Here is a 14,379-nt window from a genome sequence, read left to right as displayed (position 1 = left end):
ACAAGTTGTGAATCCTGGCGTCTGTGCCCCTTAAAATCTGTGGACAAGATGAGGGCTTTATCTCAGGTCTGTTGCTATTGGCTGCCCGAAGCTCATTATGTGCGACACCTGTCACAAATGAAGAAGATTTTGAGGATGGTATCACAACCGTGTTACTAGATATCCTTTCATTGAGCAAGGTGGGACGTGGGGTTTGACGTGTCGACAAAGAGACCGTTTTCAAGAGAGAATTTTTCTTGCAAGACTTCTTCAAGTGCTGCTCAACACAGGCTGCAATTTTTTTGATGAAAGTCAACCTTTTTAAAACCATAAAAAGAAAAATATCGTCTTTTTTGTAGGAAAATTCGGTGCAAAGACTCTTGAAAATGTTCCTGTGTAGTTTGTTGAACGCTGTTTCAGGAATGTCAAAATGTTGGTCCTTTACTTGAGCCCAGACATTTTCAAAGAGCAGATCCGAAATTGATCTGAATTCTTCTTCACTGCAAGGTAGAAATGAATTTATAATGGCTAGCACAGTCAGTTTCTCCATAATACGTTTAACAGACATCTTGAATTTTTCTTCTTTTTCCATGACATCCTCTTTTCGTTCTTCCACACATAGGAGGTCATCAACTGGCCCATTCGGTTGAGACACAAGTGCTTCATCAATTATGTCCTTTGATGACTCCTGTTGAGCTACAGAGTCTGTCACGAGGGTTTCCTCTGGATGCACCTTGTTGCGTTGACATAAGTGTTTCTTAAAAAACCTCCACATCTTCCCGATGACTCCTCTTTTGTTAGATGTTTTTCTCCTGCAAAACTCCTCCAAGTGCTCCTTAACAAAGGCTGCTATTTGTTTGATGAGTATTTTTTCACGTATATAGAAAAAAACCCAGGCTTCATCGTATTTAAGGAGAAAATGGTCGAAAACTTTCCAGGGTAGTTTGTTAAACGCTGTTTTAGGAATGTCTGAAAGATCTTTTACTTGAGCCCAGATATTTTCAAAGAGCAGATCCAAAATTGATGTGTACTCATCTTTGCTGCAAGGAAAACATGAATTAACATAGGTTAGCATAGTCAGGCCCTCCGTAAAATATCTAACATACATCTTGAATTCTTCTTTTTCCATGACACCCTCTTTTCCTCTTTTTTTTATATTAACAGAGAGTGCAAATAGCGACAAAAGACGACATCAGTTACAATGATATGTATCTAGGTGTGTGTGTGTGTGTGTGTGTAAATAACATGATGAAAGTAAATAAATAAATTAAGAATATTAATTTGAGAATAAATAAGTAAACAAATAAATAATTATCATATAGAGTAGTGTAGCACAATATAATATAAATATAGCATAATAATATAGTAATATCCTACTATAACATAATAATTGTTATAATATTATAACATATAACAAAATGATATCACCATACTATAATATATAACAATATAATAATATTATAGTTTAACATCCCATGAGATTTCATAACTTAAAGGAGCTTGAGGCAAGAATAAGAAATGAGACTCTTTAGCGCCACGACGACCTTCGGGGTTCCTGCAGCCAACAGCGAAGCCGGCACGGGAGAACACGCATGCAGCGGCATTTTGCAGCACACAGCCTGTTCAAGGCAAAGGAGAGATGGCTCATTCTTTTTAGTTTGGAACGCTTCATCTGACATTATTACTAGAAAACTTAAAACGTATACGCATTTTTTTAATAAATCCTGCCTCATGCTTCTTTAATATAATAATACACTATGAAACAATATATCATGATAATGCCAGGAATAATTATTAGAGTTAGAATTGGTAATTTATGATGAATTTATAATGAATTTCAGTGGATTCATATGAAACACAAATCACTTTATAAACAAGTTATAATCCCCACTATGTATTCTGATTATTTTTATTTTTCCCTCCAGTCCAAAGTTAGACAACCTGAGCTCGTATTTGTTACTGAATGTATCAGTAATTACAAAAGTAAACAAGCATTACAGATTCTCCCCCTAATATAATCAACACTCCCTAATCTTAGCTTCTAAAAATAAAAATCAAACCCTGGGAGAATGGAGTGACAGTGAATCCCAGCAGTGGATCATCCAGACCCACGCTCCACATGTGATGAGGCTCTGCCTAAAAGTAGGATGAATATCAACCACCTGCTGCCAAACTGCACTTTAAGAAAGTTTGTTGTTAGTGTAAGCTCTCAGGCCAAGTAATAAGGTGCTTCAAGGGCTCTTCATTACATTTTTTTATACATGTTTAGGTTGCAACAAAGCTAAAAGATGTACAACAGTCCCAGCAGTGACACCCTAGCGGAGGTCAGCATGTACAGACGTGTTTGTAAAGAGAGCCGTTGTCCTGTCCCCTTTTATTATGTGAAACAGGTCATATTAAGAACCAAAGAAACTGTCAACTTCAAACCTTCTCTTTTCAGAGTAAAAACAGCTGAAAATATCACAGACAAAAATATCAACGTAATAGTCTGAAGCTGTTTTTTGAGCCAGTTGCTGCAGTAAAACCATGAGGATTTTAATAAAACATGAAAGCAACTCATGCTCAAGGTTTGAATATCGATTTGAAGATTAGCACTTTTGGTGTGTGTTGGCTTTGCATACAGTATTTTTTCTTCTTGCTGAATCTTTTGAGTGGATCTAGTAGAGCTCTGAGCTGCAGCGGACAGGCTCTCCGGTGGTACAGTAGGCACTATGAACAGCGCTAGTTTGATTTCAGAGCTCCAGACAAATCAAATGCAGTGAAACAGGTTCATAACAGACCTGAGACTGCTTTTTCTCAGTAGAGTTGGCTTTGTTTTCCCCACCTACCTTTCTTCTCTCTGGCAGAACAATGAGCCGATGTGTGCTTACAAAAAAATAAATAAATAAATCAAAATCTGAATAATCTGTTTCAGTTTTCAGGAAATGTCTTGATTCTTTTAAAAAGCACCATTTGCAGGAATCAGATCTGTTGAGCATCTTTGAGGTCATGATGCATGTTTGAATATTATTGGTTTTTCTCAGTATCCTTTTTTCTTTTTGTCAGGTTGAGGTGAGCGAAAGAAAGGAAAAATAGTGGTCCAGTAGTTTGGTTTGACCTTTTCTGCATTGAAATGTTGACCTTTCCATGTCAAAGCACATCACCAATGATTAGTCATTAATCAAATGTTAATTCAAACATTTTTAATATGATAATTCGTTTTCCTCAGGCATTTGCCTCTGAAAATATTTGCCAAAATGATAAAGATGCAATATTACAAGGACCTGTATGGCTTTTGGTCAAATACAAACTAACTTCGTCTTGTAATAAACGTGAAGATTTTTACTCCTAGAACCTACTGAACCAAATATCTCATCACTGGCAGTCCCGTCCAAGTCATCGGTACGAACACATTTGAACAGTTACAATGCTGCTCATTGTTTTCACAATAACCAAGAACACAAGTGATACAATAAGACTATTGAGTGATCAAAGAGCACGGATTATCACTTATTATGACGCAGTAAAATATCAAAAAGTGCTGACTCAATTCTCAGGATGTTCTCTCTTTATTACACCTGTAACCACGGTAACAAATTAAGCTCACACCTTAAAAAAGATACATTCACCAAACTGTGTGATGGCCATTTTTACTCCAAACTGTGCAAACAACATGTGGTTTAAAAAAAAAGGTGAGCTTTACATCACAGTAAAGTGAACCAGGAAAACAAACCATAGTCCCAACTTTCTCAACAAATGCTACGGTTTTTAAAAGGCCAACGGTGAATATTTGGCAACTTACAGAACAATTCAATGACAGAAAACGAGAAACATCGGAAAATATCTAAAAAAAAAACCAACTGTATTTCCGACAAGGCAATTTTTAAATTCATCCATCCAAAAGGGGAAAAAAGAATGTGTTGTTCTAGTACGCAAATTTAAGGCACAGCGACTGTTAAATGTGCCTCTTTAGTGCAAAACATTTCAAATACAAATCATACTGATGACGACTGGTCAAAGGTTTGGCCACAGATGCATGAAACAGGATTTCTGTACCAACAGTTGGTGCAAAACTCCCTACCACAGTACCTGCACAGAACCAGGGGCTTCCTGGAGCACAGCTTCCCGCAGGAGCACACCCCGAGCGGGCAGATGTCGTGGTTTGTTTGGCATAGATCTCCCTCTCTGCAGGAACCGGAGTGGAAAACACTGCAGCTGCGACACAGGACCTGAGGGTCCGGCTTGGTGAGGTCACAGCAGCCGTGGAAGGAGATGGGATGGATGGACTGACTGACGGGTGTGGGCTCGTCACACGGGGCTAAGGAGGGCATCGCTGCGCTGTCATACGGGGGAGGGTCTGATGAGACCCCGCTCGGTAGTGATGGCTCCTCTGATTCATTTGGATTCCCGGCATACTTCACTTTGTGACCATTCATTTTGCAAATTTTAAGAGAGTCACAGTTGTAATAGTGTAAGCCCTTGCATTCAAAACATTGTTTAAGACAAAGAGAAGAAAGATGAGAGTGAACACAGCTGCAGAACTGACTGGGTTCAGCCTCAGCTTTCGCCAGTTGCTTGGAGTCGGTTTTACCAAACATCAGACTCTTACAGGAAAACTCGTCTTGACTTTTGCTGTCGGGGAGGTTTTTGGTGTCCAACTCCAGCGATGGTGACATGCAAACCTCTCCGCTGATGCACCTCTCGACAGGACACGGCATTGCATTGAATTTAACCCCACAAGCTTTTCCCGGAGCAGGAATCCCCTCGTTCTGGCCCCCGTCCCCCGACTCATCTCCGTACTGATCCATTTCTCCATCGACAGGCTCCACGAGTGGCTGCTTGACCTCAAACTTTTTCCTGGTGTTTTCCAGAGCAACCTGTTTGGAAAAATGAACGAGGAATTATATTCAATTTGAATTTCTTTCACTACAGCTCTGTTTACACAACTTTTGTGTCCTGAATAAGACAACTTTGTATGTCTTTTACTTTACTTTACTCACTTCCTCTCGTCTTACACTGTTCATATCACTCCTGCTCATACTGCCACCTAGCGTTCAGGCTGAAACATTGGAACATCACATAGTAAGTAAGCTAACCCTTAGTAAGCTAACGTACCGACAGATAAGGGTAATTTCCTTACCGTTTCCTCCATTCAATACAGTTTGTGCTTAGCAAAAACAACATAAAAATTACCCTTACATTTTTTTAATTGTTTTTTTTTTTTTTCCAAAAAAACGTAACTTATAATTTCACCTTGTTGACTTCTCAGTAGTTATTTACTCTTGGGAGGATTTTACACAAAAATGAACACTGTTTTCATAAATTCCTTCTACAAATTAAAATTAACAGTTAACAATTCATTCCTGCATTTTTACATTTAGAACAGAATATCCCTTTTTCTAACAAGAAAATCTTTAGTCCACTCGGGCGCTCTTTTGAGCCTGACTGGTCTGACATGGGGTGTGTGTTGCATTGGTTTTTAGTACAGCTGGTATAGCTTCAAAGTCCAGATTGTCACTCTCCTCCTGAAGAGAGGCAGGTGCGAGGTGAGATGCATTCCAGCACCGTCCATCTGACAGCAGGTAGCTGTACTGTCCCTTTTTCCCCACCACTTTCAGTGGTTCGGAAAACTTGTGCTGTGTTTTAGGGAGAATACCAGGCTTTTTCACCCGCACATATGACCAACATGCGAAGGATATAGCAGTTGCACCACGTTTCTGATCAGTGTATGCTTTGCTCTTCTTCTGTTTTTCTCCCACTCTGGTGGCGACCTGCTGTGATGACAGTGGTGAACCGTGTGGAAGTGGACGTCCAGCCACATGAAGTTTAGTGCGCATAGGTCGACCATGCAACAGTTCCGCTGGTGAGCACTGAGTCGAGGAGTGAGGTGTCGCATGATACATGTGTAGGGAATCCCGTGTGAACTCCTTCCAGGGTTTGCCTTCCAGCGAAGCAGTTTGCAGACTGTCCTTCAGGCTGCGGTTGAAGCCTTCAATTTCTCCATTTGCTCTCGGATAATAGACAGATTTTCTGTGCACGATGCCCCTGTCTTGGAGAAATGTTTCACACTCATGTGACACAAATTGAGAGCCGTTGTCTGAAACCAGCTCTGTTAGATCACCCTCTCTGCTGAAGACTGCAGATAAAAAACTGTATGACAGTTCCTGAGGTGACATGTGGAACAAAGGCTAGCTCGGGCCATTGGCTGTGGTAATCAATCATTGTGATTGCAAAGCGGCAGTCTATGGGTGCTTTATCAAAGGGCCACATCAATTGCAACTTTTTCCCAAGCCTGATCTGGGTATTGCACAGGCTATAGTGGACTCCAAATTATGAGATAAAAAGTCAAAAGTATGAGATAGAAAGTGAAAAAAATTATGACTTTTTATGTCATAATTCTGATTTACCGTGGAGATATTTTTATTTTTAAGGCTAAGATTTCATCTTATTTTTTTCTTTTACTGGCGGAAATGGGCTTCCATAGACATCACTGGATGTCATTTGATTTTTATCTCCAGTTTGATACTTGTATCTTAAACCAGCACAATATAACTTTTCCACCTTAATATAATATTTCCAGAGTCATTGTGATGGTACATCAACTTCTAACAGGTTTAATGACACCTCTGTCATGGTCTGAGAGGTCTGTATCGACTTCACTGGCACTATGTAACTTTGAGGTGCATGGTAGGAACCCTGCCACACTACTGGTAAAGCACTACCGCTTTTGTCCAAAGGAGCCGCCAAACTCAACAAAAGCGGAAATTTACATTGTGCTGCTTTAAAGTCTGCATTAGGCTTATAATTAGGTTTGACATAATGACTGGCAAAATCCATGGTGCTGAAACCTCATGTGAATGGCCTGAATGTGTCGCCTGCGTGCTGTGGTTGTGTCAGAGGAGCTGATCTGTGGCATTTTTTTTGCAATTATGTTTTAACGGAGATGTTTAGGCCACAAGAGCCCATCTAGAATGCTTCGCCCCCCTAGGCTGGGACCCCTGTTCCGCCCCTGGCTCCAGGGTTTGTTTTATTTTATTTTCCACCTGGGGTGCAGCTCTTTGTTTTTAGACTGCTACCAAAACACTGCTGTGTTTTAGCAATTCAGCAGTTAGTTAGGGACGCTCCTTGTATTTGAATACCCTAGTTACAGTACAGCAACCAAATTAAACTGTATCAAGTCAACTGGCAGTGTGAATAAATAAAAACGGCCTGTGTAAAGGCGTTTTCAAATGAAAAAAAATGATCTTGTTATTTGTGACCTGTTGACCTGCACCTCAAAGAATCGGAATCGAGAATCGTTTAGAACAGGAATCGAAATTGAGAATTGGAATCGGAATCGTTAAAATCCAAACGATGCCCAACCCTAGTCTTCATGTAGTGGAACTTGGTAATAAGCACTCTGGAGATCCAATGTAGAAAACAATATCGCTCCTCTCAGCTCAGTGAATATTTCCTCCATGTGAGGTAGTGGAAAGCCATCGATGAAACTGACTTCTTAGGCTCTCTCAGTTCCACACAAAGACGTGGATCTGGTCTGCCTTTTCTTGTGATGACTACTATGGGTGAAATCCATTCAGAAGACTCTACAGGCTCTATAACATCCTGTTCTACCAGTTTTATTAACTCCTTGGAAACTGCTTCTCTGACTGAGAAAGGTAATTTGCGCAGCTTCTGCTGTACTGGCTTTACATCAGGGCGTACTTTAACCTTGTGAACAAATACCTTAGAACAGTGGTCTCCAACCTTTTCTGTACCGCAGACCGGTTTAATGTCTGACAATATTTTCACGGCCCAATCTAAAGGTGTAGTTGATAAAAACTAAAAATGTCAAGATCTGCATTAAAAACTGTGGTATTTTCTCTATAATAATAATAATAATAATAATAATAATAATAATAAAACATAATTTTGAAAACATTTAATAAAATAATGTAAATTGTAAATTACCTCTAATATGAGTATTTCTATAAATGTGTTTTTATGTCTCATTAACGTTATTGTGCTTTTATTTTGAATGTTTCTCGCCGAGACCTTGTAAACATCCGGCACTTCAGACTTTAAAGGTAAAAGTTTAACGGCAGTAGAAAGTGTGTCTGAAAGACTAAACTAGTGTCGGGAATGCTAAAGTGTGCCTAACTGACACAAAAAGCACCTGGCTGGTAAGGATTTGTTTTCTTTGCTAATTTTATGCCGTATTTATATACAGTTTGAGTTTGGTTGCCATGGTTATTCTCATGTAAAAGCGAGCAGCTGCGTCGGTCTGTATTTAAGTTAAATGGAACTTATATGAATGTTCAGATTTTGAAAGAGGAGACCAAAGTGAACAGCATCCCTAATCTGCTTCAAGATGGCAAAAAGACAGCAGTAGTAGTTGATGCTATGTGTGCCATAAGACACTGGTCTTTTCAAAAAGGTGAACTATTTGGAACTATTGCTGAGCGATACAAAAACTGAATGATGTGCCTGCTGGACCCAGCCTTAAATCAGCTGAGCAGGAAAAGAGATATGCCCGATCAAAACCAGCCAAAGTGTATGAAGTCAGTGAGCAGTTCACAGCTCCAGACCCAAAGGAGTTTTTTGCAGTCTCAGCTAACAAAGCAAATCTTCTGAGCTTCCTCTGTGACAAATGGTCTGAGAATGAGCAACTGGAACCTGTTCTTGGCCCAACTCATCTCTACCTGGGTGGTGGTTTCAAAGAAGAGACCAAGAGTGTAGTGCTGACAGGAGGGTCTTTTATGCATGTTCCTGCTCTGGAGTCTACACAGCAGGAGGCTGACACCAGGATCAAACTCCACACCCTCTACAGTGTCCAGAATAAAGGAGTTGACAGAGTTGTCATACATGCAAATGACACTGACATCATTGTCATGTGCCTGTACTATGGTGCAACGCATCTTAGTGATCTAGCAGAGCTGTGGGTGAGAACAGCCCAAAATGCAGACTTGCCTATCCATAAAATGGTTGTGGCACTGGGACCTTCAGTGTTGTGCAATGCCCTTTGTCCACAGTCTGAGTGGCAGAGATACAACTAGTTACCCATATTTCAGTGGAAAGAAGACGTGGTTTAAGAGAAGCATGATTCTGGACATACCGGCACTGGAAGAATTTGGTGAGAACCCAACCGATGCCATAACAGATGACGTCCTTAATCAGACACGGGACCTCACCATAGCTGTGTATACAGCCACAGCCGATCATTTTGAGGATTCAGATCTGGGCAAACTGAGAGCATACAAGTTCCTGAACAACAGATCAACACTCTTAAAGCTACTACCCCCAACAGAAGAAGCATTTCTCCTGCACCTGAAAAGGGCTGCTCTAGCAACACTCATTGACAAGAGTGCACACATATCCAAGCCAAAAATTCCCTTGTGCACAGAATTTGGATGGTCTATGGATAATGGAAAAGCAGTCCCCCTCTCTTCTACAAAGCCAGCCTGGCCTGTGTCAATGAACAAGACAATCTCATGTGGATGTGTCAAAGGTTGCCAGAAGAACTGTTCCTGTGCAAAGAAGGGAGTTCCATGCTACATAGGGTGCCGTTGCCAGGGACTGACAACCAGATGCAACAGATTAAACACAGTCACATTGGAGTTCAGTGGCAGCAGCAGTGAATCAGAAAACTAGACACTGATACTAAAACCTGTTATACCTGCTGTAATTTGGACATGTATTATGTCAGGTTACTTTTTTTCTTTTCTTTTTTTAAAATCACAATGTAGTCCTGGCCACGAAAATTGCTATTTTGTATTCAATTTATGAAAATCCAAATGAAAATAAATGTTTTGCTGACAGGAATTTTGTTTCTTATTATCGTCAATATCTAAGTATCAATATAGGATGTTATTCAAATGATAGAAGAAGAAATAGCACTTGACCTCATCTCGTGGAACACTGACTGGAAATTCAGTTTCAGTACAATTCTCGATTTGGGATATAAAGCAGACATTTGGCCACAGCTAGTGCAGCCTTCGAGATAGAAAGGCCATCTTGGACTCAAATGAAAGCTTATGAATTAAGGAAGTTTTCTATATACATGGTAGGCATAGATATTCTTCATAAAGTACTGAAAGATATTGATTTTCATGAGAATTTGTTAGGCGAGCAGTAGTTTTTTTTGTCTTTTTTGGGATGTTGAGAGTGATATCTTAAAATAGAGTTGCAGCAAGGCCCAGAATATTATTTTCCTGTCTTCCCCTACGTGTCAAAATACTCTCTGCCAAATTTTATAGTTCTATGACTATAAATGCCATTGTAGTACCTAAATATTTGCAGATACATAATTTCGCCTGGAAAATGTCCCAAAAAGAGGGTTTTTGGCCCCCTGTAGCTTTCCAGCAGCTAGTTGACCGGGTTGTCCACCCAGGTTGTGATCCTTGAAGGTCCTAGATATCATTTCTGGTGTAAAACCTTTTACAACGCTCCATGTCTGTTTTCCCAAAAAATGGGGTTTTGCCCCCTGGGTAATAGTGCCGGTGTTGTGCCAAAAAGTGATTGCCTGCCATAATCTGATTTCTTCTGATTTCTGGCCGCGGGAGCGTGCACAGCAGCCCGTTGAGCGATAGCACTAATACGTCAGATTTTCAGATTATGAAGCTCAAGAATGAGATCAAGTCATATTTAGGCAGAAACAACTTTTCATTAACTGTATTTGGCCTCCAATCAATTTTTGTCAGGTGAAAATACCTATTTTGTGTTGTAATGGTCCTTTAAAAGAGTTAAAAGCAATCAGGTGAGCTCTAGTGTTTATATTATGAAGCTCAAGAATGAGATCAAATCATATTTAGGCAGAAACAACCTTTCATTAACTGTATTTGGCCTTCAATCAATTTTTGGCAGGTAAAAAGACCCATTTTTAGGGGAGAAATCAGATTCTGGCAGGCAATCACTTTTTGGCACGACACCGGCTAACCCGGTTAGAACCTCGGCAGAATGGTTACAGAAAAAGTATCTGCTCGGCTTTGTAAGAGAAAAATCATCGAAAACCACCGACTCTATTAGAATGGACACTCTTGAGCCTGTGTCTAGCATCACCTCAATATCCTGGCTCTCAAACCCTGTTACACTAACTTTAACTGTAACCATTATCCTGCTAGAGTCACATGCATCATCCTCATCCACATTTAAAATAGTCACTTACTTCTGGGACAGTCTCTACCTCACTCACGTGTTTGTTCCCCCGACAGACTTTTGCAAAATGTCCTTTCTTTTTGCAGACGTTGCAGATCACCTCCTTTGCAGGACATCCTTGGAAGTTAGCAGTGTGCTGAGAAGAGCCACATCTGTAACACGTTTTCCTTTGTGCAGTCTGTGACGCTGAGTGTGGTTTTTGAGTCCCTTTTTTGAACCTGCCATGCTGCTGCGGTCCCTTCGCGTGAACCGCCTGCACAGCGTCGTCCGTTGCTGTATTGCACATAGCTTTATCCTCCGTCCCCGCAGTTTCAATCTGTCGCGCAACAGTCAAAGCTCTGGCAAGTGTGAGCGGTACCTCCAGGAGTAAACGCTCCCTGATCCGCGGTGAATTCGTCTTCTCCACTATCTGGTCACGTATCATCTCTTCTTCCATAGTCCCAAACTGACATGTTGTAACCAGTTCTTTCAAAGCAGCAGCAAACTGGTCTGTAGTCTCACCCGGCCGTTGGCTCCGTTGTCTGAAGCGGTAACGTTCAGCTACAACATTCACTTGTGGTATGAAGAAATCCTCTATGGCTTTTAACGCCGTGTCGTACTTATCATCAGCAACCGTCAATGTATAGAAAAGTCTCTGGCCTTCCGCGCCCAGACAATGAATAAGCAGTGCGCGCTTTCTTGCTTCTGGCAGATCCTTTTCTGATATGGCAAGCAGGTAATTTTCGAAGCTCCGTATCCACGCTTTAAGCCGCGTTTATACTTGCAGTTCAGAACGCGTACGCGAGACGCAGGATACGCGTGACGTCACGTCTCGCGTATCCTGCGTATCCTGCGTACATTTGACGCGTCGACGTGCACGTTCTCAAAAAGACACTGAACGCGTACGCGACCTGCAGTTCTCGCTCTGGCCGCTAGTATCGCTGTTCCCGGTCTGATCCCAGCTGGCACGACTATGCTGCTCTCCCCTGGAGAAAGTTCCCCGTGCATATATTTATGCAATATTTAACTTCCCCCCAGGGTTTCCGTTGTCCGGTAAAATATGCCGAAGTCCGGTATTTTATAATCTCTCCGGTCAAAATACTCACTGGTGCTGCGGGACTAGAGTCCCCGGGAGTACCGCGGATGGCGAGCCCCGGCCGCCGAGCCCCGGACAACCCCCGGCGGCCGAGCCCCGGTGGCCGAGCCCCGGCCGCCGAGCCCCGGTGGCCGAGCCCCGGTGGCCGAGCCCCGGCCGCCTAGCCCCGGCCGCCTAGCCCCGGCCGCGGAGCCCCGGCGGCCGAGCCCCGGCGGAGGTACGCGCCGAGCCTCGGTGCCTCCCGGAGCCGGGAGGAAGCGGAGCCGGGAGCCGGGAGTCAATTGACGGGACTTATTTTATTTTAAATACTCTGTTTTTCAATAAAAATACTATTGAATGACTTGCAAATGAATGACTTGGAATCATATTAGGAACAATACATTTTTTTACCATGTTAATCTTTCTTATATTGACATCTACTTCTCCATATGAACCTAAAATTAACTGGATTTATTGTTTCGTCATTCTTGTTGAGATGGGTGAGGAGAATGCTGGATAAATTAGTCTGGAAAGACTATCCACTTTTGATAATAAGCAATAATAATAAGATAAGATAAAATAGTCCTTTATTACTCCCTCAACGGGGAAACTCACGTAGCAGAAGTACACACACACACACACACAGGGAAGGGGGTAAAACAGTAATATAAATAAGTAATACACATTAAAAAAAGAGTAATAATAATAATAATAATAATGTTATGGTTTTCTTTAGCTTCCTTCTAGGCACCCAGAGCTTTACAGAGATCATTATTCATTCACACACATTCTCCCCGGTGGTAGCTCCGTCTGTAGCCGCAGCTGCCCTGCAGACTGACGGGAGCGTGGCTGCCATATCGCGCCAAACGGCCCCTCCGACCACCACAAACATTCATACACACTCATACACATTCACACGATGTTATAATCTCCTACATCATCCAATATTGTCCTGTAAAAGTGTTCGTTTTTCTAATCTGCTACCGCTGCTGCTGCTACTACTTCTGCTACTTAATATAAGTAGCTTTTCCAACTGTTGCTCTGCTTACTGCCCCCTATCGGTCACCATCGGTATGACAGGCTCTACTCGGGTGGTACGCGACGTACGCAGTGGAGCATGAACAGACACAAAGCAGGCTACGCAGGCTACGCAGGTTACGTGCGTAGAGTATATTTCCGGCTTTAATCGGTATCAGCGGTTGTCCGGCGTTTTGTAGGAAAAGTGGAGGCTGGTTCAGATTCAGGGCCGCCATCCTCGTCGCCAATATGTTGTGTCCCGAATAAGAGAACTTTGTATGTCTTTTACTTTTACTTTTCTTTTCCTCACTCATGGGGCGCAGCCAGAGCGATGGATAAAACACACCTGTCTAGTCCATCGCTCTGGGCGCTGCGTACTATTCAGCCAATCATTACCGTTGTTCTGAGGCAAGCTCACATTTAGAAACGCAGGATTGGCTTGAAACTTGTCACCTGTACGGAGATGCCTTCAGGGTTCACAAGAAAATCCGACAGACAGTTGCGACAGGCTGATTACAACCAAAGATACTATGGAATGTCTCTGTTACAACCTGTTACATACACACATTCACGGAATAGTCAAATTATAATTATTTGGCCTTTTTGGGGATTATTGATCGTACATCGTACAGAGGGCAAAATGATCGTACAAATACGATAATTATCGTACACCTGGGCCTGGCAACACTGTAAGAAAAGGTAACTGCAGGTGCGCAGGCATTCTTCTTCTGTCGTACCTCACTTCCTCTCGTCTTATCATATCATATCACTTCATATCACTCTTTGTACTTTAATTAATATTTATATTTACTGTTCAAAGATGAGAAACTGCTTGAGAGTTTATTTTGCTGACTTGTAGCTAAAACGTGGCCACAAACTGCTTTTTTTTCTTCATTGAAATTTTAGTAAGTACACTAAATTTATACCACTCTTTATGTAAATATGCACACATATATGCTGCATGTGTCTATCGTATAAACAATGTTGTGGAAAAAGTATTTGCCCCTACAGATTTCTTCCTTTTTTGTCACATGTTTTGGATCATCAAACAATTTTTAATATCAGACAAACCCTATAAGGAACCACAAATATATAACTTTATAAACAAGTTCTGCTCAACAAAGCTCAGTTTGATGAATTATAAAATGCTGTGATCCTTGTCTGCAGCCAACAGCAGCGGTGACAGGACATGTCTGGGACATGAGTGAGACACGTTCTCA

The 14,379-nt window shown here is 41.6% G+C and overlaps 1 protein-coding gene across 1 annotated transcript; it reads right to left on the bottom strand.

Annotated features, from left to right (window-relative positions):
- Positions 1-3,550: 3,550 nt before the first annotated feature.
- LOC133444867 (uncharacterized) lies at positions 3,551-5,795 on the bottom strand. The gene is made up of 2 exons (XM_061722765.1): positions 5,445-5,795; positions 3,551-4,835 (listed from the first exon to the last, which is right to left on the bottom strand). Exons 1-2 carry the CDS (start codon positions 5,793-5,795, stop codon positions 3,954-3,956), a joined length of 1,233 nt encoding a protein of 410 aa, XP_061578749.1. The 3' UTR covers positions 3,551-3,953.
- Between the last annotated feature and the right edge of the window lie 8,584 nt (positions 5,796-14,379).

The sequence above is a fragment of the Cololabis saira genome, chromosome 5, assembly GCF_033807715.1.
Source record: "Cololabis saira isolate AMF1-May2022 chromosome 5, fColSai1.1, whole genome shotgun sequence".
Classification (NCBI taxonomy): domain Eukaryota; kingdom Metazoa; phylum Chordata; class Actinopteri; order Beloniformes; family Belonidae; genus Cololabis; species Cololabis saira.
Note: the sequence above shows the minus strand (reverse complement) of the source record. Positions and strands in the feature narration are given on the sequence as shown.